Source organism: Platalea leucorodia (assembly GCF_965183815.1).
Source record: "Platalea leucorodia genome assembly, chromosome: Z".
NCBI classification, from domain to species: Eukaryota; Metazoa; Chordata; class Aves; order Pelecaniformes; family Threskiornithidae; genus Platalea; species Platalea leucorodia.
In genome coordinates this window covers 27807307-27833532 of record NC_138858.1, presented here as the reverse complement: position 1 = coordinate 27833532, position 26226 = coordinate 27807307, and the positions used below count along the sequence as shown (strand labels likewise).

Genomic DNA, 26226 nt, shown 5'->3' with positions numbered 1-26226 from the left:
CATCATGATTATTTATAATAATAATGGTCTTCTATTTCCATTGTCTTCTTCAGTAAGACTGCAAAGTGCATAGCCAATATTAAAAGCGTGCTCTTAGAAAATAAATACCATCCCTACTGGTGGGCAAATAGAGATTTGTCTCATTTCAGGAAGAGTCCAATTTACTTCACTTGTGCGGGCAGATCAGCAACATTCTACATCACATGCAGGGGGAAAAAAAAGTCACATCAGAAACCATAGTAGAGACCTTAGACCTCCTCAGATCTTCTTGTGTACTTGGGAGCTCTATTCTGCTGGAAAGCCCTCATGTTTTTCAAGTTTGCTGAGAAAGAGAGACTTTGGAGGGATGGGGGGGGGGGGGGGGGGGGGGGGGAGTGAAGGAGAGAAAGAATGAAAAAAAGGAACCTTATTTTACCTCTGCTATTTTGGCTTCATAATCATTGGTGAGCTGAACACAGACATCTTCCGCCCTTAACTGACAGGCTTTTGCTACTTTTTCTTTCCATTTTTCTTCACTAAGAGAGCGCCATGCTGCCCATACTTTCTTCATCAAAGCTGTCCGGAATTGTCTGTCTGCTATTCTATTTGCGTATTCCTTAGGAAACAAATATAACTACATCATACACAAGTTCAGGTTTCCTAAAAATTTAAGTACTCAAGAGAGTGTGGATGATTGTTTTACAACTTATTACATAGACCACAGTAGGAATGCTTAAACTGAGTTACACATGCTGCAGTGAAGTGGTACACAACATAGCATCAGCAGCTCAGTATTTTTTCCTGCACACGTGTCATAGAGCGTTACTGTTCCCAGTATAAGAAACCATATTGGTGAACTCCTAGGTTACACAAAACAGTGTTTTTACTCCTAGCTTAATGACACTTACACAATCACCTCACATATGTGGTGTAACCATGCACATGTGAAGCCATTTAGTGCGTATGTGGCACATTTTGATTCACTGCAGGAACCACATAAAAACTGCAGTCACAAAGTTTGCAGATGATTAGCATAAAACACCTATCTTTTTCATAAATTTAGACTTCAAGATGCTTTAAAAAGTCCTTTAAGACAATTCTGTTATTCTACTCTATTTCAAAATAGTCACCAGACAATATATTTCAGCACTGAATTATTTTTTTCAGAAATGAATAAGTACAAATAAAAAGAGCTGAGTAAAAATCAGACTCCAAATTACTAGTAAATTCTAAGATGGGAGGGAAGGAAAAGAGAAAAGGCTAAACCTCTTTGCAAACCAGCAGAGTTTTGGATTGCATCAATGAACTTGAATCTCGCCAGGAAGCTGTACCAATGAACAAAGGTCCTGAATACAGCTTCTCCTTTTTAACAGCCTGGAATGGGAATGGTTTGCAGTCTTGACAGGGGATCCTTGTTTTCTGTCATACTTCGCTTAGTAGAGTGTTTATGTTAGATGCCTGATGCAATTCCCAACATTTTGTGTGTGACTAGCTCTTAGCTACTTCAAGTTTTGGCAACGTGAGAAAACAAGGCAGCTGAAGTTTTAATTGTGAAAGCGGCTTCCCCCAAAAATGTGATACTGTATCACATCACTGTTCAAACGTAATGTGTTTGAAATTTAGATAGCGATTCCCTTAGTGCCTACTTCAAAATGCAGACACTGCAAACCACGGTGATTTGCTGTGAGCTGATCACAGTAATTGGAGCAATATAAGACAAGTATAGTTTGATTTTTTTCCCATCCCAGAGAGTATTCTGACAGCTGCATTCTTTTTAGAATTGATATTTTCAAACTGTTATTTGACATTGTCAAACACATCAAAATAGAAACACTGTCATTTCTTCAAACTGTAGCAGGAACTGCAGCAACTCCAACCCTTTTGAATTCAGAGGTTTCATTTGCATTGCATTTTTATTTTGCACACATACCTCTTGTTTGGCTTTAACATGCTGAATCCGCCACAGTGTAAACCTTCTCATCAATTCTATTCTCTCCTTTTGCCTCTCTAATGCTTGGGTCAAGTTAGTAATCACCTGCAAAAATATTTATTAATGCTATTTCAATAGCTATGATCTTTGTAAAGTCAAATAGAATGCACTTTATGCATCAGTTATTTTTCAATTAAAGCATTTGCTTTTCACAGATGCTTTCTACTAAATCTTCCGCTTAGTCTAATCAAGTAGAAAACAATAATCAGAGTTCAAATCAATAGTAAAACTCCTGTGGCTTCAACGCTCAGACTGAAGCACTTAAAACACTTTCACTAAGTATTTTTAGGAAAAGTTCAACTGACTTGTTATTTCATTCTACATCTGCAGGCTTCTGTGCTACTTTCTAACAATTAAATGTTACTGTAGCATAAGGTCAGAAGAATCACTTATTTGCAAAGACAATTTTGATATATCAGGAACATTTGTATTAAAAGTTTGCTTTAGTGCATTATTAATTAACAGAAGTGTAAAGAAACGATATATCTGCAGAAAGCGCATTCAATTTTCCAAACAGAATAAACAGGCTAAGGAGTTTCTAAGAACTAGAAAAATCTCATTAAGAATTGTTATTCTCTTCAAAAGATCTAATGAAAGATATCATATAGGCCTACAGCAATCAAAACATTTGAGAGGCAAGGTGGCCTGCTGGACAGAGAATGCAACTAGGGACTTTTACCACCAACCTCTAAATATGTTTTCATTAGTATACAGAAATAGCTGAGGTTCCCAGATTAAAAATTAGGTCAGGCTTGATGTAAATTGGGTACACCAAATCACAAAGTATTTGTATTTTTTTCCTAACTTGTTAAGCTAGATTCTGCCATCAGTCACATCTGAGCAACTCCAGTAGGCAACAGTGACAAATATTGGGACTCTTAGGAGTAACTTAAAGTTACTTTAACTACTGCCTAAAGATTGTGAAGAACAATATTTTATGATGTTATATGCTAACATATGTTAATATGTCATACTGCTTATGTTATATGCAATAATTATTGAACATACATTAATGAAATTAATGATACTTAAAATAAATTTATCCTTAAATCAACACGGTTATCCAGCAAATAGTACAAAACTCCTATTTTGTTTCAGTACAGAATTCCTACAAACTGTATCAGTCAATCTTCAGTATGTTTAATGAACTATTACTAGGCAAAAGCTTGGTTTCTTTAAGGTGTTCAAAATATCAAAGTCAGAAACAAATAAAGGTCCATTTGATACATCTGAAGTAATTTAAAGCTGATCCATCTCTATATTTTTAAGAATGAGTTCTTCATAATACTGTGTTTTAATAAATCTAGTACAAGCTACTTTTCACTACTTACATGTGACTAATTCTAACTTTTTGCAGTTTCAGAATAAGTGAGTAGACTCAGCTATATAAATAACAAAGAATTTATCTAAAATCAGAAGTAAATTTGCATAAATTGTCAACAAATCAATAAGAAAATAGAAAGCAAAAGAAATTAATACAATTAATTACTTTTGTTGAAAAAGTGTCATGTACTAACATAAAACATCAACTTTAGATGCTGCATGCCTGCTAGTACACACTAGAAGTCTTATCCTAAAACCATGTTTGTTAATTAGTATATTTTTGCCATTAAAAAACATTTGTGAGATTTCCAATGTGAAAACAAGAATCGACAGTATTCATAATATTTGTGAGGCTGATTTACTTTGGATTATGCCCATGTCAGAATACAGCAGTTTTGATAAATATGGTGTGATACATGGAAGCACTGCCACCTACCATTAAGTTAAATAATTCTCTATTGAAAGCAATTTTTTTTGGAAACAGAACTATAAAATTGGCTGAAGACATAATTTCTTTGGCAGCAGAAAAAAATACTGCTTTCAAATTATCACTGAGAATTATGGTGCATTAAACATGAATGACATACAATGATAGCCAACAGAATTAGATATGTTTGATTGGTATACACTGAAATAACTGTGGTTCTGCACATATGTACTACTTAAACGATATTATACTAATTCTGTTCTTGTAATGTTACAACACTCATATTTGCTTGGTCTGCAAGATTAGACTGTTTTCCACATGGACACAGAACATCATCTTCCCCCATATTTTAACTCCCTCAATGGGCATTTTTTAAAAAAAAAGAAAATAGGAATTGAAAACCCAAACTCCACTAAATGTTCTCAAGTAGAAGGTTACAAATTGGGATAGCAATAAGAGGATTCAATTACATTATGTGACTGCAGGGCAGCCAAAATTTTATATGCATTTCTACAATTCTAGTTAATTTTGAACTTGTTGATATCGTTGATAGCAGAAAAGCATAACTGAGAGACCTCAAATGTACAAACCTAAGAATTTGTACAAACGTACAATTCCTAAGAATCCTAAAATAGAGACTCTTTAACATTTAGGAGACTGATGCTCATTTAAGATTCAAGAACATCAACCTAATCATTGAAAAATTAAAGGCTTTTAAAGTGTAAGAGCTAACAGACTCATCTAAGCCAGTGTGACCTTCATGAAACAAATGAGAAACAACAATAGACCCTAGATTTAAGAGGCAAACAATGCACAATGTGTGCATACAACATGTTAAATTTCCATTGTTAGTATGGACAGCATTATTAGCAACAATGATTCTTTGTCTACTATACAGTCTAAATATATTATTTACTTCCCTACGTTACTTGCTGCAAGAAGAATTTTGTTATTCAAAGAGACGGACCCAAAAATTCAGTGGGGATGTTTTTAAAGAGAGAGGAACTGTTGAATTATAAAATTGAACTACTACCTCATCTTTTCTGCCAAGAGAGATTTCGTAAGTATGTAGCAACTCCTTCAGGTTTTCCATTTCATTGCTCAATTGTCTCACATGCGCAGCGTGTTTCTCTTTTTCTTGTCTCATTTGAAGCTTGTGATGTTCGATCAAACTAAGCTTCCATTTTCTCAATTCAGTCAGAACATTTGTCTGAAAAGTTAAAGGGATGACAGCAGTGCAATTAGTAAAATTATTCCCTCCTCCCTAATCTTTTAATCTTAAAACACTTGGCAATTAAGGAGACATGAATATTTACAGTGATGCCTTCATTACACAGGCTGTTTGTATCTATAAATATTACCAGACATAATGAACTATTGAATGATTAACAGCCAAACATCCCTAATGGAGAAAGTTATTCCAAAGTTCTTGAAACAAGATATTCTAGTACTTATATGCAATATGCAACAACAACAACAACAACAAGCAATAAGAAAACCACCATTTCCCAGTGCAATCACACTGCAACTTTTCCTCTACTCTCACTTATTCTACAAAACACTGACATCTGTACATGATTTTTACAGATTCCATGCAAAATAAATACCTTAAGACTTCCACTCCAGAGATCAAGTATGTTTTCTATTTGAGTTACTTTTTCATCAGGTAAAGTTAACTCAGTCACTATGGTTTCGTTGACTTCTCTTGGGCCATGTGTGGACCCTTGTGAAGAAGTCTCTTCTGAAAGAACAGGGCAAAGTCTTTCCATATTGGCTTCAGAAGGCTCCTTCACGGATATTAAGACTAAAAATGAAACAGAGAATAAAGATTGATACTCTGAAAAGGCTAACTGGTCTGCATTCTGGATGGAAGTCAGAAGCCAGGAATTAAAAAAAAAAACCAAACAAAACCCCAAAATGTTTATGCCATCAGAAATCTCCTTTCCCCACGTAAAACAAACAAACAAACAAATTCGAATATATGCCTCCAAGATACAAGTATATTTCAACCAACAGCCATATTTTAATAGCAGTCAAATAAAAATTACGACTCCCTTAAAGCACAGAATCTTTTAATGTCATTTCATGTTAAAGAGGATGCTCACAGCAAGTACCAAAAAAATAGCGTTGCCAGAAACAAAAAGCATCTCACTAAAGACTTCTTTTTGGTTAACATCTCAGATCAAAAAATCTAAAAACTTTTGCCATTTTCCTTAACGAGACTGTAAACTCCCGAGGCCAGGGGCCTTCCCTTGTGCATTCAGAATGCAACCTGTGGGTATATTTCAATGGTGGTATGTACCTGCACCCATTTCCCTTACAGCCTTTAATTTGCTCAACTAATTAGATTTTAAACTCTCTGAGAAAGGAAATATCTGCTATGAATTTATATAATGCCTTAAGCAATAAGGCCTCACTTTCAGGTGGTATGGCTAACTACCACTGCAATAAAAATTAATACACGCCCAGAAGCTGATGGGCATGTGTTTGGGTTCCAAGTGATGGGAATTAAAAAAAATGAGCTAAGAATAAAGAAGTTAATACATAAGTAAACTGAGGAAATTAAGTATTGTTTCCTATTTAGTTACTCCTTATAGAATATTTGTTATTCAAGTTGACAGCTGAAAAAAAAATTTGGCAAGAAAAAGCATTAGTAGATTCCTGGTATTAATAACAGTCAGGACAACTTCAAAAGAATACTCTCCTTCTTTCATAAATGGAGAGAGGAAACCTCCAATATTTTAGTCTTCATTTCTGAAAACAAATATTGTCTGTACAATTGGTTTCATAGTGGATGGGTACTGTTTTTTGGTACAAGCGTGCAGAGATAAGCTTAACTGTTTGTCACAAAGCAGTATTTTCTGTGGGCCCTGGAAATGTACGTTTCTAATTTATTCAAGGCCAAGCCTGATGGTTGACACTCTTTTACAGTAACTGTCACTGTTAGGTCTCCTGTAAAAAGAAAGTGGGAAGAGCTGTCTGGCTAATACTCCCCCCCATCAAATAGGTTGAATTGCAACTACTACACTCATGCTTCAAAACAAGAAGGAAATAAGGAAGAACTGTGATGCAGAGGCATTTACAACTGCTTTTCAGTGTTTCTCCCAAGGCCATATACAACTACGCATCATAAAATGATCATCATCTTGATCTAAAGAAGCCCCATCTGACACATCATTTCTCCAGACTCAATTCCCTACTCTGTTACATAAGCAGAAGACCATAAACAGATTATTCCCAATCACACCAGTACATTACGATCAGGCTCTAGCTTTTTGTCATTGTTTCTCCTGCCAATGAGAGAAGTATTGCTTAGCTAATGGCAGAATTTGAATATTTGTTGCTTGTAAAGATCTCCAAAAAATATGACATGCTGGACAGATGACCCAGACTACTTGAAATACATCTAATTTCAGTGATGAAGACTCTGGCTGGCCTTTCAGAATATAAAGTATTTGGCAGCGTTACTAGTGTCAAGTATTGCCAGTTCTGTCCTTCACCACTTGTTCCCGTTCCTGTGTGTCACTGTGTTCCTCCTTCAATTGTGACGTTGCTGTAAAATGTGTGAACGTTTGTTTTTATTTTTAAACTTTCATTATTTGCTTGGACTACAAAGATATACAACTTACACAGCACAGTTTGCAAGATATTTACAAAGAAAAAACCCAAACAAAATGTAACCAATTAAAACAGGATATTAAGCTAGACTGACAACTGCTATAGTCTGAGAGCACAGTATTACAAGTTCATCACCTCCCTCCCTCCCCTTAATCCTTCCTATGTACAGATTATCTTAACCCAGCTTCCATTTTTCTCATTTACCATAGGATATATCCTTCACTGAATCCACTGAGTGTATCTGTTACATATATATATCAGCATCTCATGTAATTTATCTTGGCCTTCCAGTATTACCATAATTTTCTAGTTGTATACATATTAAATTTCATTCTTATTCCTAATGCTCTCCTTCATCCACCCCTATTCCTTCCACTACATTACATGATGCCATTCAGTTACAGTGCACTAAGGTACCAAGGACATGGAACCATTTGGATATGATAAAGTAGAAAAATGTACTTCATTAAATAATCCCCACATGCATTTACTCCAACAAATCTCTAGACCATATTCTTGTTTATAGTAGAGGTAATGAAATCAGCTGCTTTTGCAGTTGTCTGTTATCCCAATTCTATTGTTTTGGTTTCTTTCTGTGTTCTTCTAGTATCTGGCTTTTTCTGCTTTTATTAAGTAAATAAGTCTGGCAGACTATTCTCACACATGATCTGCTATCAGTGGCCCAAGCTGAGGGTAGCAATTTGCCAAAATATAGTTTTTTAAAAAATCTTCTCAGAAGTTTAATCGATCAATACTGAGGACTGGTAGCCTGAAGAGAAGGAATTTTCCCACTGTTTCGGTATGAGTCATCATTACACATCTTTGCTACAAATAATTTACTGCTCCAGTCTTAGTCATTTTCTAATTTAATCAACTAAACTGGCAACAAGAACAGGAAATTAAGTTTTAGGTTTCAAAGTTTAAAAGCATTTGGACTTTGAATTGAACAGTACAGCATGTTTTATTCCAATTATTTTTCTTATTTGACTGGAAGCTTTTAGTGAAGATATTATCTATCACTAAATTTAGTGCAACAAATAGAGATTACCAGTAATTAGACTTTTACCATCATCGTAGAAACATTCACTTCAGTTTCAAAAGCCTGAGGAGAAAGTCAAAATGCCAGACAAAAGAATACTCCACAAACAGAACTTCATTTCAGAAGGCATCATATGGCATTGGAAACTCTGTTGGTCTCAATACCTACATCACGTAGAGAAGAGGAAAAAACACTGCAAGCTTGAGAAGCTCTGCAGAAGAGCAAACTTTTAGGTATTAACTCTATACCCAGCACAGACATGCATTTTGTTTTATAAAGTTATAGAACACTAACCTACTAATTTATGATTTTGTTATTTTAATACAGCAACAGCATTAGAGCTGGACAGGGAAAGAACAAATGTCGAAGAGCCTGATTTTTAGTATGAACATGTAGCAATGTTAAAAAAATGGAGCTAAACAAAAAAATTAACTGTCCTTGAGAAACAACCTGCTAATCTATGCTATCTTATCAGTATCAGAGGTATAGTATTGAACTTGAATTTAACTACTTTCTTACTGTTCATCCGAAGTCTTGTTGTTAGTATCAGGAAAAAAAAAAAAAAAAAAGGTATTCTGAGGCCATTAACACTATGGCAAACACCACTCAAATATGCAATCACCCTCAATCAGTACTAGAGGTTATATAAAAGAGTTGGACAGATTTTGGTCAGGTCCTTTTTAAAAGTTGAAATAACCTTTTTACAACTAGATTGTTTCAAGCCCTGTCTCAAGGAGATATAAGACATCTTTTTCCTAGACTGACAGGACATAGTGAGATTTTGAACGGCAAGACTATATTTTGAGAAAGCAGCAAAGCACCAGAAGCTTATTTATAGCGTGTAGTTAATAGAAGCATGATGGGACTGTGTAAATGTTCTTCTTGCCTCAGTCTCCAAGATCAAGAGGACTTGCTTTACTGTTTTTAACCATTTCTTTTTCATTTTGAAAAGAAAAGACAAATTGTATTTTGCAAGGTGCTGCCCTTTGCAAAGATAATAAACATCTGAGCGTCTATAACTGAAGGGAATATGTGGCTCCTTGTAACGAGCAATTCATAAAACTGCAATGCAAAATTTTGATCACCATCAAATATAAAAGCATTTCTTTTCCCTGTCCCATAACAATTAACTACAGCTTGCAAATGACTATTCTTATTTCCTAACACCAAGCATATTAAAAGATAACTCCATTCAAATATTTCAAGAGACGTAGTCAAGGGAATAGAAATTTGTCCTCTCACTTCTATTGCACATCTTTAGGCAGTAAATAGGAACAAAGAGTTCATATGCTACATGTCTGGCCTCAGGGGGAAAAGAAAAAAGGTAAGAGCATAACCCCTCTCACAGAGTTAAAGAGAGACAGTAGACAGTGCTGGCTAAAATCTCTTCAGACAAAGATGATCGAAAATGGAGTATACAGTCATCTACTAAAAAAAAAAAAGAAAAAGCACAAGTCTAGTGTTTTCATAGAATCATAGAATGGTTTGGGTTGGAAGGGAGCTTAAACATCATCTAGTTCCAACCTCACTGCCATAGGCAGAGACATCTTCCACTAGACCAGGTTGCTCAAAGCCCCATTCAACCTGGCCTTGAACAATTCCAGGGACGGGACATCCACAGCTTCTCTGGGCAACCTGTTCCACTGTCTCACCACCCTCATAGTGAAGAATTTCTTCCTTGTATCTCATCTAAATCTACCCTCTTTAAAGCCATTACCCCTTGTCCTATCACTGTGTGCGCTTGTAAAAAGTCCCTCTCCAACTTTGTTGTAGGCTCCCTTCAGGTACTGGAAGGCTGCTACAAGGTCTCTCTGGAGCCTTCTCTTCTCCAGGCAGAACAACCTCAAATCTGTGAGCCTGTCCTCGTAAGAGAGGTGCTCCAGCCCTCTGATCATCTTTGTGGCCCTTCTCTGGACTCACTGCAACAGGTCCCTGTCCTTCTCAAGTCAGGGGCCCCAGAGCTGAACACAGGACTCCAAGTGGGGTCTCACAAAGCAGAGTAGAGATTCTCATTTTGATTCTGATCTTTCTTATGAACAGCAGTATCACACATCACAAATATTGCCTTACAAAACAATGTTTCACTCCAACTGGGAGACAAAACTCTAAGCAGAGAGAGTACTGGGGACAAGACCTGAACTGGGATTTGTTCCATAATATAATTCCACATAGCTGGACTTGAAATTTTCTACTCCGCTTTTAAGAACAACTTCTCAGGCTGAGAAATGCTTCCAGAAGCTGACCTGAACTGCTCTACAATTCAAGAGTTTTGCAAGTGTATTTGAATCCGGGCAATCTGCTAGTGTGACTGATCAACAGCCTACTACAATGGAAGAAGATTCAGAGGCGATGAGCACTGTGCTCATGAAGCTCAGGGAAGGATACAGGGAGTGACCACAGCTGTTGTAAAGAAAGCTGAACTTAACACAGGGAGGGGCAGAGGGTGGCCTTTGTTTTTCATAAATGGCTGCTCCATTTGAGTGGATCAGCTGGTTGTGTAAGTGGCCTTAGTTAATCAAGAAGTGTGAATGCATTCCTGTGCTAGCTAGACAAGCATGCAGGAAGTGTTGGCTCAATCCAACACAGTATAAAAACTGAGCAACCAGCAAATGAACTTTCAACAGAGCAATGGGCTTGAGCTGACTTTAACCCACACAGTCCTGCCCAGCGACTGGGGATGCCCAGTGTCATGATGGTGAGTGTGTAGAGACTGGTAACAGGAATCACATTTGTACTGTGATCTAACTCTATATTACAATTACTCTACCATGCTGTGACTGTTCACCAAGTTCTGCTCAGAGTTTGACTAACACACAGCTCATGCTAAGGGCCCGTGTATCCTGGGAGTAGTGCAATTAGGTCAAGGCAAGAGCAGCACGTAGGCAGGACATGATGGACAAAAGGGCTGAAGGTCTTTATACAGCAGTTATCACCTGCAGCTTGCTGTCTTCTGCAGCCATAATCCTTGCACGTTGATTGTCTGGCAGTTGCTTCAGAATCCACTAACTTACAGAAATCGTATAGACCAAACTTCCAAGGTGGAAGGTATAAATATGTCAGCTTACCCAAAAAGCTTTTGAAACATTTCCAACAGCAGCCAGACTGCTGAGGCTTTCTTGCTTCCCAGCATGATGCTGGGGAAGCCTGCACCGTGACAGAGAAGGAAGGATGAGCACTCTCTCTATCAGTTAGGCAACTGTTTTGCTCATAGTGGTGTGAGCTACGAGTTGCGAGTTATGAATTGGAGAAGTTGGGAGTTAGAAACCTCATGAATTAAGGGATGAATTAGTGTACTCCCATGTTAGACTACTCTGTACAAAGGGGCTTGAGACTTTGTTTGATGTGTTTGTTCTTTCCTATTGAGCTCAGAAAATAAAGTTTAGTTTACAGACTATGCTGACATGTAAATTTGAGAGATCCAAACGGACCGTGACATGTGCTTGCATTGCAATTTCAGTATATTGCTCTATTACTCTGCTAAACCAAGATCCCATGTAACAACAAATATCTTCAGACAAGTAAACTGGTATTAGAAGACTAATACCCTCCTCGTGTGCAATATCTAAAGGAACTTGCTCAGAGAGTATTATACTCTTGACAGTAGCCACAGAACGTTCTTTGGCTGTGGAAATCACAGATAGTTTAAACGTTACCTTTAGTTGAATCTATCAGACTGCAATTTTCGGTACCTCAACCTAATGTAACAGATGAGGATGTTTTATTCCCCCAATCAAAACATTCTATATCATAATTTTTGAACCCCGAGCAACCACTCTCATTCTAGGAGTTGCAGGAATACCTCTTACTGTGGTGGAATTTTTTCTACAATGTTTGACAGTTCAAAAATAATTGCCATAGTACAAAATACCAGCAGCTTCTACTGATCTGATTTCTTATGTAACTCGGTATAACTCCCACACAGGACATAACTCCACTGGATCAAGCTAATAACCTTCAATATGTAAAAATCAAAATGCAAAGGCTGCACTTGAAACTTTTCCATTGGCAGAAGTTTTTCTAACATTATTCACATTCTAATTCCAGATCTACTTCCATTACGGAATATTTTCTCTCTCCAAATCTCCATTCTCATGCTTTCAATGAACCCCAAATCATGCGTTCTACATTTCCTATGGTAGTCTGATATTCAGAAGAACAACCACACTAATTCTGCATGGGGAGAAATTATGGATATGATGTCCTTAAGGACTAAGATTCTCCATTAGTTTATAAAAATGATAAAACATTTCTCCTTATGGCATACTGGAAAGGAAGGTATTGGCTTGGATGTCTGAATGTACCTAAACTCCACCGCACAGACTCATTGTGGAAGGATACAGACCATAACCAATACTACCACTCTCACTTTAATCACATTCCTTATTTTAAGAACCTGTTTCTAGATAATTTTTTATTATATTGTATTAACATGAGTTAACTAAATGGTAGTTGACAGCTTACTAAGACTACTTTATACTCCAGTGAAAACAACATCCAATTTAAGAAGATAGATTTATTTTTACTCATGGTTCTTTTTCTAATATGAAATAAACAACTGTCACCATCTGCATTGCCCTTTGCAATAGCACTGGTAAATCCCCGCTGGCAGAATTATTTAGCTCTGATCAGCATGGCCAAGGGTTCTTGCATACATTAGCCATGAACAACACTTACTCCAAGATGACAATTAACACCAGATTTACACAGCACTTTAAGGCTGCCTAGTCTCTAGTAGTAAAATTACCTACGCATTTTACGATTCATACTTCTCTACATAGTAGAGATAAACCCATCCTCAAGGGTCACAAAAAGAGGAATGAAGATAAAACTGTAGGTAAATACTTTTATCATGAAATAGCATGATAAAGAATAGAAGTTAGTTTAAAGTAAGTTCTTCCTGATTAAGCTAAACTCCCTATTAAAGAAATAATACAGGTATGATTGTTCACTATTTCTTCTGAAGCAAAATTAACAGAGCTTCCTCAATCTAAATGCTAGTGACAAAAGCAAGCAACATATAACCATAAATACTAGTGTTACTAATGCATCACAAGACACTACGTTTATAAAGTTCTAAATACCAAGCAATAAAGTAAAACTAGAATAGAATGATTGAACTAAAAGAGCAAGAATGACATTCATATTGTGACATGATGAGTCATTACACAAAGCCCTTTTAAGGTAACACTTACTTCCAAATAATCATATTTTAAATACTCATTTATCTATCATGGCAGCACAGGTACGAGCAAAACCAATTGTGACCTGTCAAATTTCGATGAAGTATACTGTAAGGGCACCCCTTTTTGCATTATTACACCAACCACTTTAAACATCTGCGTCAGAAAACACAGAGAACTGTCAGCACATCAATACTATTGTCTGAAAGCGATGTCAGAGACAGAATCCTTCAGTGAATATGCCTTCCTAAATTTCTTGTAGTGCAAAATGTATATGTACTATATATGAGCTACGTATATTTTTCAAACAGAAGCTATTAGAAAACTAAAGTAAAAAAGGTTGTATCGTTGTTCTTGTAAGCTCAATGCATAGCTTTGCACATACTACCTGGAGTCTTACGGTGAATGGCATCATCTGTTACACTTGAAAATCTGCCACCTGCTTTCAGCTCTGAAGCAGGTTCTGACCACTTTGAGACACACTGTTCAAACTTCGGAGTCACTACAGCATAACGAAGCAGCTCTTCATATTCATCCTGTCACAAAGTGATGACGAATAATTATAAAACTACAGTTACATTTCTAAAAACTAGGTATATGTAGGAAGGAATGGAAATGGTTTTCAGTAATTTTTGAGAGGTTTTTTTATTATTCTGGTGAAAACCAAGAGGATTTCCCTTAAAGTTGCAAAAGTGAGCTGTTTTCCTACCATGATTATAATAATTTATCTTTCTCTTGTTTCATGTTCACATTCATTCCAATAACAACTAGATGCACTGCAACAGTTACACTGAAAGACTTTGCTAGATGCCAAAACTGGATACTATAATAGGCACCTTAAACAAAAAGATGAATTAAAAAAAAAAAAGTTCCAGATCGTGTAAGCTATTAACCACCCAGTACTATTTCTAAGCATTATTATGACTGCAAAGAAAAATATGTATTTTTATAGCCACGACAAAAGATGCTACTGAACACAGTCACATTACACATTCCATAACATTACAATTTCTTTGATGGGAGTTCTAAAGCCAATCATCAAAAGACATTTGATTATCCAGTATTTTCTTTAGATTAGATATAATTATTCTCACCTTATATTATGCATTTTTGAAATTACATAGGTATAGGGAATGTGTATATGTAAGTAATATAACAGCTTTCTTGTTAAAAAGTTACAAACCAATCTAACTGGTATGTGGCATTATACTATGTATCAAAGTAAGCCAATTAACATTTTTTTGAAATCTCCTGGTTAAACAGATTTTGAGAATGAAAGTATTTAGATTTCAATGGGAAACTGTGAACAATCTGTATTATGGCTTAAACATACAATCCAGTTATTAATTTAAAAAGTTCCAGTAGCAGTTAAATGCTGAAACTGATCAAAGCCACTAATTAAACATTTGGAAAAAAAATGCCAGTTGGAAAGTACTAAACCAGGTCACTAGCAGTCATTTTTACTTCATTTAATACTATTGTACTAATTCTGTTTAGCATCCTAATGAGGTCAAACCTCAGAAACCAGCTGTGAATTGTATAATTATTTTCCTCTTTAAGCTGGGGAAACTTAGAGTGGAAACAGTCACAGGTACCAATTGCATGTAATATGTTTTTGAATCTAACAGCTGAAAAGGATAATGGTTTAAAACTTTCAGTGTAACCCTTACATTTATATGGGTTTCAACTAATTAGAGAACAATTTAAGAAGCTAGGTTTTGTACATTTTAGCTGAATTCTAGGTTCCTTTCAAATTTCCATTTCCCATCTTCTAGCCTATCATGTTAAAATTAAAAGGCTAAATAAATGTATGTGAAGCTGTATAATTACAAATACATAGTGTATCTTTTTGATAAGCAAAAGGAAGTATCACATTCCACGTAAAAGGCATAGTTAGTAGCAAATCAACAAGTTATCAATTTTTCCACATCCATATCTTTCTAAAGAAATACAGTTTGGATTTTGTCAGATGTCAGAAGAAGAAAACAGATATCTTCAGATAAGTTATTCAACCAGGAACTACGTGGAACTGTACAAAATTCCCTGCAGCAAAATTTCAGCAGAGTAAAAAAGCCAATATATTAGTATTTACTAATTAAATTAAATGATTGTGCGGAAGATATTAGGTCATCTTTCTGTCTTCTTCAAAGAGACTGTGTGACCAAACAGCAACTTAAAACTAATTCTTCCCCCCAAAAAAGTTAGTTTTCAGTCAGAGTCAATCCATCTGCATCCATTATTACCTTATGCAACTCAAGGGACATAGTAGGTAAGATGTCAGATGTAAGCAGGTGGCTCATTTTAAGACATTCAATTTAATCGCTAGCACACAGTCTGTCTTACTATAGACATCCTGAGCACCCAAAATATACATATCAAGTTATAGCAGGAAATTTATCTAGCCTTTCAAGTTCCAACACTCTTATTAAAACCCAAAGAATCCTTTATGTGCAAGAATACACACTCTTATGCACCAACAGAAAGTGTCAATAAAATGCATCCAGGGAAAAATCTGGAAATAAACGCTTATAAATTACAATATTACAACACTGTTGGAATGAATTTGAAAGCAAATATAAAAAACCCCACAGTATCCCAATTGTAACCAGAAATTTAGACACAAAAAAAAAAAATCCTGGAGACTGCAATAAGAATACGCAAGACAGAGAAATGGAAACATTGATTATGCGTATTAGCTCAATCTTAAATATTCCATACAGGTATGCTGCAATTGGAATGCAATATTGACCAATAAATTTCAAATAAAAAAAAAAAATTAACAATATATCTTTGTTTTACTTACTGTCTTTGTTCCACTTTAAACAAAATTTTCAAGCTGTTCTGTCAACTACAAAAATTATGTTAGAGAATAAAACTAGAGGAATATAGTTCTAAGGCCTGAAGGTCAGAGGAGTTTTTATCATTTAATGCATACTACCTTGGTTTTGTAGAAGTAAACAAATTAGTGTTGCAATGAGCAAAGGGCACAACAGCATTCAGCCGTTTGGGTTTTTTTCTTCCTTCTTAAAGCATTATAAAAATCTACAGACACCGCATAGAATTTGTCCTTAGGATTGCAGTCAAGGTTACTAAACAACATGAAAAGAATGGATTGAACAGACAAAGTCTTGCAGAACTCAGTTACAAGTAAACAGAAATTTTCTAAGAGTCAGTGGATTCTTTTTATAAGGAAAAGGTAATAATCTGGCCTCTATTTAAAAGCATCAAATTATCAAAAAGGCCCAAACAAAACAAAACAAAAAAGGCTCTTCAAATTTGTCTAAAAGGAGTAGAGTACTTCCCTGTCAATATTCCTATTGCTCAGTTGTAACCCCAGTGCTGTTCTTTTTCAACAGTAATAGACTCCTATGAGGAGGAGCTGAGGACTTTGGGCTTGCCTAGTTTGGAGAAAAGGAGGCTGAGGGGCGACCTCATTGCTCACTGCAGCTTCCTGAGGAGGGGAAGTGGAGAGGGAGGTGCTGAGCTCTTCTCCCTGGGATACAGTGATAGGATGCCTGGGAACGGTTCAAAGCTGCGCCAGGGGAGGTTTAGACTGGACGTTAGGAAGCATTTCTTTACCGGGAGGGTGGTCAAACCCTGGAACAGGCTTCCTAGAGAGGTCGTTGATGCCCCAAGCCTGTCAGTGTTTAAGAGGCATTTGGACAATGGCCTTAACAACGTGCTTTAACTTCTGGTCAGCCCTGAATTGGTCAGGGAGTTAGACTAGATGATCATTGTACGTCCCTTCTAACTCGAACTATTCTATTTTATTCTCGATGTGTTTTCAGTTGCAAAGCAGCCACTCATTAATAGTAGTTTACTTTATCATTCTCTACAAGGTGGTCTTAGAACCTCCTTGATAATTAACCAGATCATAAAAAGAAAACTCTGGTCTTTCAAAATTTGTCGCACAAAGCCTTCATTCTGTTTTCCAACTACAAAAAGCACTGGAAACACAGAGTAGTTACAATTGCTGAACAAAGATTAAGAAAACTTATCCATGAGATATGACCATAAATAGAGAAGCATATGAACTGCAGAAATGAATCGCCCATCAACAGGTACTTTAAAAGAGACAAAGTCAATCCACATGAAGGAAAAAAAACCTTAATTTAACACTGCTTCTGCTGTACATGCCCATTTCACCAGGTGACAAAAGTGGAGATGCATTTCTACAGGGCAACTAGCAAAACTTATTTTTGTCAGAACTACCCTGTGCTGGATAGAATCCTATCAAAGGAAAAAACGCCACCCACTAATCAAATAGGAATAAACAATTATTAAAGGATGAAAATCTGCTGCTTTCAGAAGAACAGGACAAAGATATCTTTGCATCCTCCCAAAAGAACGCTGGGCACAGAAAAGGAAAAAACCCCACTGTTATAGTTCCAGCATATCTTGGCATATTTGATGCAGAAATAAAGAAGAGTATTTCCTTTCTGAAATTAACTTGGCCATAATCCTACTACAAAGGAAAGAAATCCATTAAAAAAACATTCAGTTCTTACAACATCATGTAAGAAGCCTAACACATAGTTACACTTCATCCCTCAGAAATAATGGGTTTCTATCCTACTGTGTCAAATTTATGCTTCTTGATAAGACTTAACACACATAAAAAGTAACACCAGGAAAAAAAAGGTAAGAAAACTGTGCTATTTTACTTGTAGCTGTCATTGATCAACCTCTTAAGTTTAGATAAGAATTTTCACATAAATTGAAATTTCTTGTGAAGTGCACAAAAGGGAAGCCAAGTGAAGATATTTTAATCTCAGGGTTTTTTTGTCTAATCTGCTTCTTTTCACTAATATTTTTATTATTTTCCTGTACACATAAAACATAAAAAAGATGCAAGTTTTGTTAGATTTCCTCAGAATTATCCTTTGCTAAATAAAATGCCATGGCAGTGAACCAAATGAGGTTGCCTCTTTCCTACCTGAAGATCTGAAGAAACAGAACTGCCCCGAACAGAGTCTTTTGGCAAAACTGGACTCGTGCTTTTCTCCTCATCTGATGACATTCTGCACAAAGTTAGTCTATAAAACAGTAGAAGCTGAACTTCATTTTTCAGTTCCAACGTAGTTACTGTATGTTCACCAACATTTTCCCCAGAAACAGAGATTCTGCTCTAGAAACTACATCAATGCCCATTTGGTGGGCTAAACTGATTGCATAGTCTCATTATATAATGCTAGGTGGGAAACTACCTGATCCAAACCATACTCCAAACCATGAAAAGACTTCCATTGAGTTCAAAAGAAAATAAGGGAAGACCCAAAAGCAACAATATACAAGTTTTCTCGTATTTTACATTGACTGAATAAGTTAAATACCTAATGCTTCACAATACACCATATAATACTTTACATCAATGGTAACTAAAATACACTTTTAAAGGGAAAAAAGGAAACAGATAGACCAAGAATAACAGAAGTCTTAATTTACAGATATATTCCTGTGTCAATCCTTCCTTCTTATTCACACTGTATTGTTTTGGAGCTTATCAGCTTGTTTCAGTACAAAATTCCTATAGAGTGATGCAGGAATGACTAGGCTACACTGCAATTCCCTCCCCTCCCCGAACTACCCCAACCACAGCCCAAGCCGAGATGATGCCCTGAACGCTCCAGTTCAATACCCTGAAGCCTTCGCTTAGTGGTCAACATCAGTCTCCCTCCACTTTTTCGACTCTTCTTGCCTCATAGGCCCAGGAAGACAAACAGATATGGAAGGACACATAATGCCTTAGGTTCAGGTAATGTCAATCATTCCAGCAATTTCTAAGCAAGATAGTGAGGTATTCTTTGAACATTTGGAAAGCAGGTGATGTTGTAGAACTGACAAGAAACTTGAAGACTTTCTGAAAGATATATGTATCTTTTAATCCACTGCAGCCTTGAATAAGTCCTTCAATGAAGAACTGAACCTCTTGTGATAAAACTTGATAGCATATGGCCAAAAAGAACTCTAAAGAATATAGGAGGGAATGACAGGAATTATAGAATGAGTGGGAACTGAGTATTAAGCAAGGTGAATTTGTTAATGAATGAATGGCAGATACAGTTGCCTGATGCACATGAAAAATAATCATCAGACACATTGAGCAGGGAGTTGTCAGCAGAGGGTAAGCATGGGAAGACGACCACCATCAATAACCAGAGGAACTGACTACTTGTACAACGTAGCAAACAACCATGTGAGGGAAATTTATTTTTAGAGAGACCTTTGAAACTGTCAATTGTAATATTCTCAGTTGTTGTTTAAACAGATGCATTTTCTGACAGAAATGTTATTTTTGAATTGCTAGTTGTACTGTCATTATGTTGGCAGGAATATCCTTCATAAGCATCATCTTTTTTTTTAAATGTAAAAAGAAGTGCAATAATCTCATAGCTCTCTATATAGGAATATAGATGGAAATTAATTGTCTTTTTGTTCTTTTTTGAGATGCTGATTCTTTCTGCACCACAAAAGCTCTCTCTGCCATGGGTTATCTACACTTTTCACAATGGGAAGTTCATTTAAGATGGACATTTTAGAAACGGTATAAAGACAATTTTAAATGCTGAGATTTCCTATAGCCCAAAGTTCAAAAGACATGATTACTGTCTCCCTGCTTCCTGCTGAGCCCTAATGTACTGACCATGTTTTTTAAGTACTAAATATGAAGTCTTGGGGAGGTTTACTAAATACTTCTATTGCTGTATACCAATGTGTAGATGAGAAAAGAAATACTAGATAGATGAGAGAAGAACTACTAACTTCCTCATCTCTTCCATTTTCCTTGTTTCCAGCTCTGATAGTTTTCTTCTTTCCTCTCTCCCACAAAATATTCCCTATCTGTTCCTTTGGTTTTGGTCTCTCTACCTAATCAAATAACTTTGTACTAGCACTCTCCCTTCCTTTAGTCGATAAATTCCTTTAACAGCAAAAAACTACTTCTTCAGCAATCTTAAAAAGTCAGCTTCAACTCCATATACCTTCCCACTCATATAGTTTCTCAAATTGTGGGTCCTGAGTACCCTACAAGTCCTGGAGGTATTCAAACGGGGGGGGGGGGGGGGGGGGCATTAGGGTGGATCACAAAGGACCAACTATCTAACACTGACAGGAATTAAAGGTGTATTTGCAGCCAGAGATTACAAATACTGTTCTCTTTCCTTCTCAGTCCATTTAAAAAGAACTTAGACTACCATCAGTTCTTCTGAGAAACAGGAGGCCAAATGGAGTTTCACGTGAACACAGATGAGTCCAAGGAAGTGAAGGAGAAAAGGCATTGAACAAACTTTTCAGAAGAAACCTAAGACCACTATCCTGACTTCTATTTACAGATTTCCGAGATCATGCCCTTGACACTCAGTCTAGTGTATCTAGTTCTCTGCTTATGACTGAAACTACTCTCAAGTTGTGGTTTTCCAAAACTCAAAAGGTTCCTTCGTCACAAGTGATGCTACCTCTTCTCTTCCCTCCAAATCTGTAACTGCAGCTTACCTGTTTGACATTGTCTTATAAGAGACACTCACTGTCACCTCAGGCTCAGTGGTTTGCCTCCTCTTCCCATCCCCTTTCTTTATACCCATGGACTAGCCCTCCACTGTGTTTGTCCATCCAGTCTCCACCTGACTGCCTTTACTGACTTGAATGCTGCTTTAGATTCTACTAACAGGTTACTAGTTAAAGTTTGAGCTTTCTTCACATTTCTGTGGTTTGCCCGTCTGTACCTCTAATGTTTGTGTCTAGAGTCTAAGCTTGCATTTTGATTATTGCAACATTCCAGTGAAAATCCCAGTAAACCTAAAATTCTAGAAATCTGCTTATGTACAGAACAACAGATTGGATTACTACGATAAATTAAGATGGATACACTTCTTTTAAGCTGACGTTTACAGACATCATTGCCATGTCATGCTAAGAATAACTTGTCTGCTTTGATCTCAGTGAAGAAGCACTAAGTTCAAGAAAATAGTGAATAAGTTTCTAAAAGAGAAACCAAGGGATATTAAGTAAGACACCATCTCTGGGTCAACAAGTTGAGACAATTGAGAGGAGCACCTTCATGCCTATCATGTTCTTCTAATCCTCCCCGAGCATCTGCCAAAACATCTGTCTGACTTCATTAAAGAAAGACTCCTGTTAACAGCAGTAGTCTCTTCCAGACCATAAGTGTATGACTACAATGCTAAGACAGCTACTTTTAGAAACAGGACATAACTATAAAGGTCTTTGGTCTGACTCACCATGGCTGCTCTTATCCTTAATCTCGAATTGCTTGAGCTGTGCTCAGGATTCTGTGCTTTTGAATTTGTTTTTGACTAAAAGTGATGCTTTCCAAACAATTTAATGTTGCATTCAGATCAGAGGACTCAACACCTAGGAAAGAGAACTACTCCCTCTCTGACTACACAGAGGACATATTTTTCCTCCTTAACTGTACCCCCTTGCAAAGCAGCACTGCTCAAGTCCACGTTTTTAAGCTTCTCACTACAGCATCTCTGCAACTACCCCTACACCTGCAGAGCCAATACTACCGTCACCACAGCTGTCATGTCAACTAAGTACAAGCCGCAGGGCGTCACACAGATGCCTGGGAGGCACAGCCGCGTAGGCACACGGGTGGCCGGGCAAGCAAGGCGCACAATTCCGTATGTGAACAGGGGATTTTTTGGGGTTTTGTTTTGTTGTTTTTTTTTTTTTTTAAACAGGGCCTTTAAGGCAACCAGCCCAACTACCTGGCGGCAGGCGGGGCCCCTCAGAGGCCGGCGGGCTGCGGGTAAGCCGCCGGGCAGGAACTGCGGGGTTACGGTGAAGGTCCTGTGGAAGTCACGGCCCCCCCGGGCGCAGCACCCCCGGCCGCCGCCCCCCGCCGCCCCCTCTCACCTGCGGGCGCCCGCCGCCGCCGGCCGCCGAGCCCGACGGTTTCAAACTACCAGAGCGGAAGAAGAAGCACCTCCCTGATAGGCTCAGGGTCCGTTTACAAAGCGTTCTCTGATTGGGCAGTTTGGCGGCAAAATAGCCAGTTACATTGCCCAGCCGGGGGGGGCGGGCACGCCAGCCCGTCCCATCGCCGCCCCGCCTCCCGCCGGCCTCCGCCTGTCAGCGGCTGCCGCGCGCTGATTGGCGGCAGCGTTCCCGCGGCCGGTGCGCGGGCCGCGGCCGGCCGTTGGCGGGGGCGGGGCGGTCCTCTGGTACCCGTAGGGGCGGGCGGCCGGGGCGGGTTTCGCGGTGGGTCCTTACCGAGCGCCAAATCGGTGGCTAATGGCCCTGTCGGTGCGGGGGGGCGTAGGGGGCCGTGCCAGCCTAAAAGCTTGGGCTAGGCAAGGTGGGGGAGCCTGGTGTTCTCCATGTTGAAGGAAGGGCATTCCTGTGGAGAACGAAGATTTAAAAAAAAGGATTCTTTGGTGGAACTATTTCATTCTTAAATGTTTCCATCTATTCTAATTATGAAGCTAGAAAACTCCCCGAGTAGGTGCTTTAAATAATTTTGCAATGATGTTACAGAAGAAGCTCTGGGCTCGTGGTTTCAAGCATTTCTCTGCAATCCAGCTTTCCTAAGAATGCTTCCGTAGGTAGCCACAGCAAGTGAATTGAAGTGCGAAATTTGGTCTACCCTGTGGTAGAGCTTTGTGTAGCACACCCCATCTGAGGCAAAGCTGTTGGGTCAGCAGTTGGAGCAGTAGCTGCTCGGTGTAATCCCAGAGAGAAATGCTTTTATTGCTGTTATCTCAGGGCTATAATAAACAGAAATTCAACACCAAGTTTTAAAGATTTTTTATCAGGCATCAAGGAGTAGAGAGCCCTTCTGTTTGCTAGCCTTCATTTATCCTGATACTATCTTAATTGTTCTTTTTGTAATGAAAGCTGTAACATAGAAATTTTTTTCAGAATAATTTACAGCACTGAACTCTGGCTATAGCTGTACCATCTGGTGTACTAGAGCCACAAATGTCCCGGTCAAGCTCCATAATATGTGATCATACCTTATATTGCACCAACATGTTGTCTGATAACATGAGAAAGATAGCATAGACATAAAATATCCAAATGTCCACAAAATTATAATTTATAATTTGAGCTTTATAAATGTTTACAGCAATATATGTATCTTGTTCTAGAATCTTTTGCATCTGTGAAACACAGTTAAACAAGTAAGGAAGCCGTCACAAAATTTCACCTCTCTTAGAGGCATTAAGTTCTCCTAAAGTAAGCCTTTTCCCATAGTAAAAGGCCTACTTCAACGTTTGTTTTTTTCCCCAAAAACTCTTGGCTATTGCAGCATCCACGTAATTGTCAATTTGACCTGATGTGAAGCTACACTAATGTGGCATGCTTTTCCTTCTGCTGCTTCCCACTCTTAGGTCTGAGCCATACAGAACGTGATCAAACCCAAGACTTCAGTTCCTCTTTTTAGAGTGCTTTTCAAACTGTGAAAGCTATCTTACTGCAAAAATGTCTGCTTTCTAGGTCATCTCTAACAAAAAGACCACTACAGCCTCTAGATCAATGAATAGTTTTAAATTATCCCGGGGGTGATTTGGTAAAGTTAGTAGGCTGGTAGAAAAATATGATCCTTGTGCTTTTTTTTTTTAAACAGATTTTTTTCAGGGATTTCAAGATAAATCTTTTATCATGGCCTATATCAGGTGTATTTTTTACATTTTCATGATTTCCCTATTTTTATATACGTTACATTGTTCTCTGTTGTATTTATAATGTGTTTATGTATTTTTGATGCAAAATTGATTGCACAAATCTTACCTCAAGCTCAGCCCTAATCACAACCAGGTGGCTGGTATAGGCATCAACATAAGGTATTTCCTTACCCCAGCCATATGTTTTCATGCAGTAAACTAAATTCTCCATTCCTACTTTTCTGAAACCTTATCTTTAATCCCAGTCATAACTTCAATCTGTAGCAAGTGACCAACAACTACCAGAATTAGCAGAAAGCGTTGTCCCTTATCAGCCTCAATTCTACATTCTAGCAATCTACACAGTAACCGTCTGTTAACTTGAAGTATTCTGTTTTTCTTTTCTACAGACATAATCGTAATTTCAGTTTAGCATTAGTTAGAGAGAAGTGCTGACTTTATTAATACTAAATGCTTTCACAATTGGCACTTATCAACATTAGACTTTCTCTTAGGCCTAGGAGCTCAAGGAATAAAGTAAATTTCCCATATTTTTCCATAAATTTGTAACCCTAACTAAACCTAGAATCTGTCCTAGGTTATAGTAAAATAAGATAAGCATCTTCTAAAATTAATTTTAAATCATTCCCTACCTACTAATACTACTATGGGTTCAGCAGTGTAATCTGTTGAGGATCCTGCAATGAGTCAAACCCTTCAGCTCTTGATTACCAAACAATAATCCAGCCCCAACCTTAAGTCTTGTCTAAGTCTTAACCAGTACATCCATATTTGTTTCAAATCCAAACATAATATATTTGCCCTTGCCTGTGTTAGCTTCCATCTTAGCCAAGTACACACTCAGAACTGAGCAATAAACAGGCATTCAGTCATTCCTTTTACAAAACGTGGCTGTAAGAACATCCCTTTTGTCTTGGCCATAGCCAAGTTAGCAATGTCTGCACCAAAACCTAAACACAAACAATGTTTGTATTGTCATAAACTGCATTTATTGTCTGAGACCTAGGACGGGACCTTCCGTTGGCAGAAGTGACGAGTGTGTGACTGGGTTTGCTGCACATGTGCTTTGTTAGACTCTGGTTATGACTGAAAATAGGAAAGGTTCAGTTTTGAACCCAGCAGGGTTTGAAGACGAGTTTCATTCCAGGATACTGTGAGGTCTCCGGGAAGGGGATGGAGGTTGTTATCTATAGAAATGACTGGCTGGTCACTGGTTTTGTGGGTTTTATGGAATTTGTTTAAGAATAGCTGGGAGACATATTTGGAGTCGGGATTTAGAGAAAGTGGCAACAGAGGGCTGTTTTTAACTGGAGCATCTGGTAAGGTCTGCATGATTTGACGGGCAAAAACTCCAGGCTGGGTGACTGCTCATTATTGTGCAGTCATTGTGTTTCCTTAAGGCCTACAATGATGCTTGTTGAGGTTAGTTTCCAGAAAAGCAGAATGGAAGAACTACATTTGCTTATGGATTGTAGTAAGCATGAAGGAGCTTCCAGAGGTTCCAAAGAAACATCTTTTTTTAATTGATTTGGTTGTAATTATGTATGATAGGGTCTTCAGTTAGGGTTAAATTTGGGTAAAGAGGAACCGCATTTTGTAAGGTCTGCGTGAATAGGAAGAGCTCTAGCCTCAGAGGTTGTCCCAGCACTATTCCTTTTTTTTTGAATGCTAAACTGAACCTAACATCCAGCTGTAATCATATCGTGGTGACCAATGCCTACACCGAAGCAAGGCATAATCTATTTTCATTTGCCACAACTGGTTTTTCTGCAAGGTCACAGCTGAGGGAGGATTTTGTAATAAACCAAAGTATTCCTGGACAAAAGGGAGTAGGGTTGTTACTGTACCTTAACATGAATTTGTAGGATTAGACCATCCCTAAACTCTAAAATAAGTGTCATGAGGAATAATACTGTTTATCACTGGACTGAGTTGGCCTCCATATCAAAGGGCAGGGGGCACAGTGGCATTTGTAGTCATGAAGCTTGGCAGGACATCTGGTTGCAGCACTTCCTCTACCC

At 37.7% G+C, this 26226-nt stretch overlaps 1 protein-coding gene across 1 annotated transcript in view; it reads right to left on the bottom strand.

Annotated features, from left to right (window-relative positions):
- Positions 1 to 22462, bottom strand: part of POC5 (POC5 centriolar protein) — a 31178-nt gene extending 8716 nt beyond the window's left edge. Inside the window, exons 1-8 of the mRNA XM_082336130.1 lie at positions 22434 to 22462; positions 18493 to 18592; positions 16021 to 16068; positions 13945 to 14092; positions 5327 to 5523; positions 4753 to 4929; positions 1910 to 2014; positions 416 to 595 (exon numbers count right to left, since the gene is read on the bottom strand). Of these exons, the coding sequence (XP_082192256.1) occupies positions 416 to 595; positions 1910 to 2014; positions 4753 to 4929; positions 5327 to 5523; positions 13945 to 14092; positions 16021 to 16068; positions 18493 to 18576 (939 nt within the window). The 5' untranslated portion in view covers positions 18577 to 18592; positions 22434 to 22462. The remainder of the gene's footprint in view (positions 1 to 415; positions 596 to 1909; positions 2015 to 4752; positions 4930 to 5326; positions 5524 to 13944; positions 14093 to 16020; positions 16069 to 18492; positions 18593 to 22433) is intronic.
- Between the last annotated feature and the right edge of the window lie 3764 nt (positions 22463 to 26226).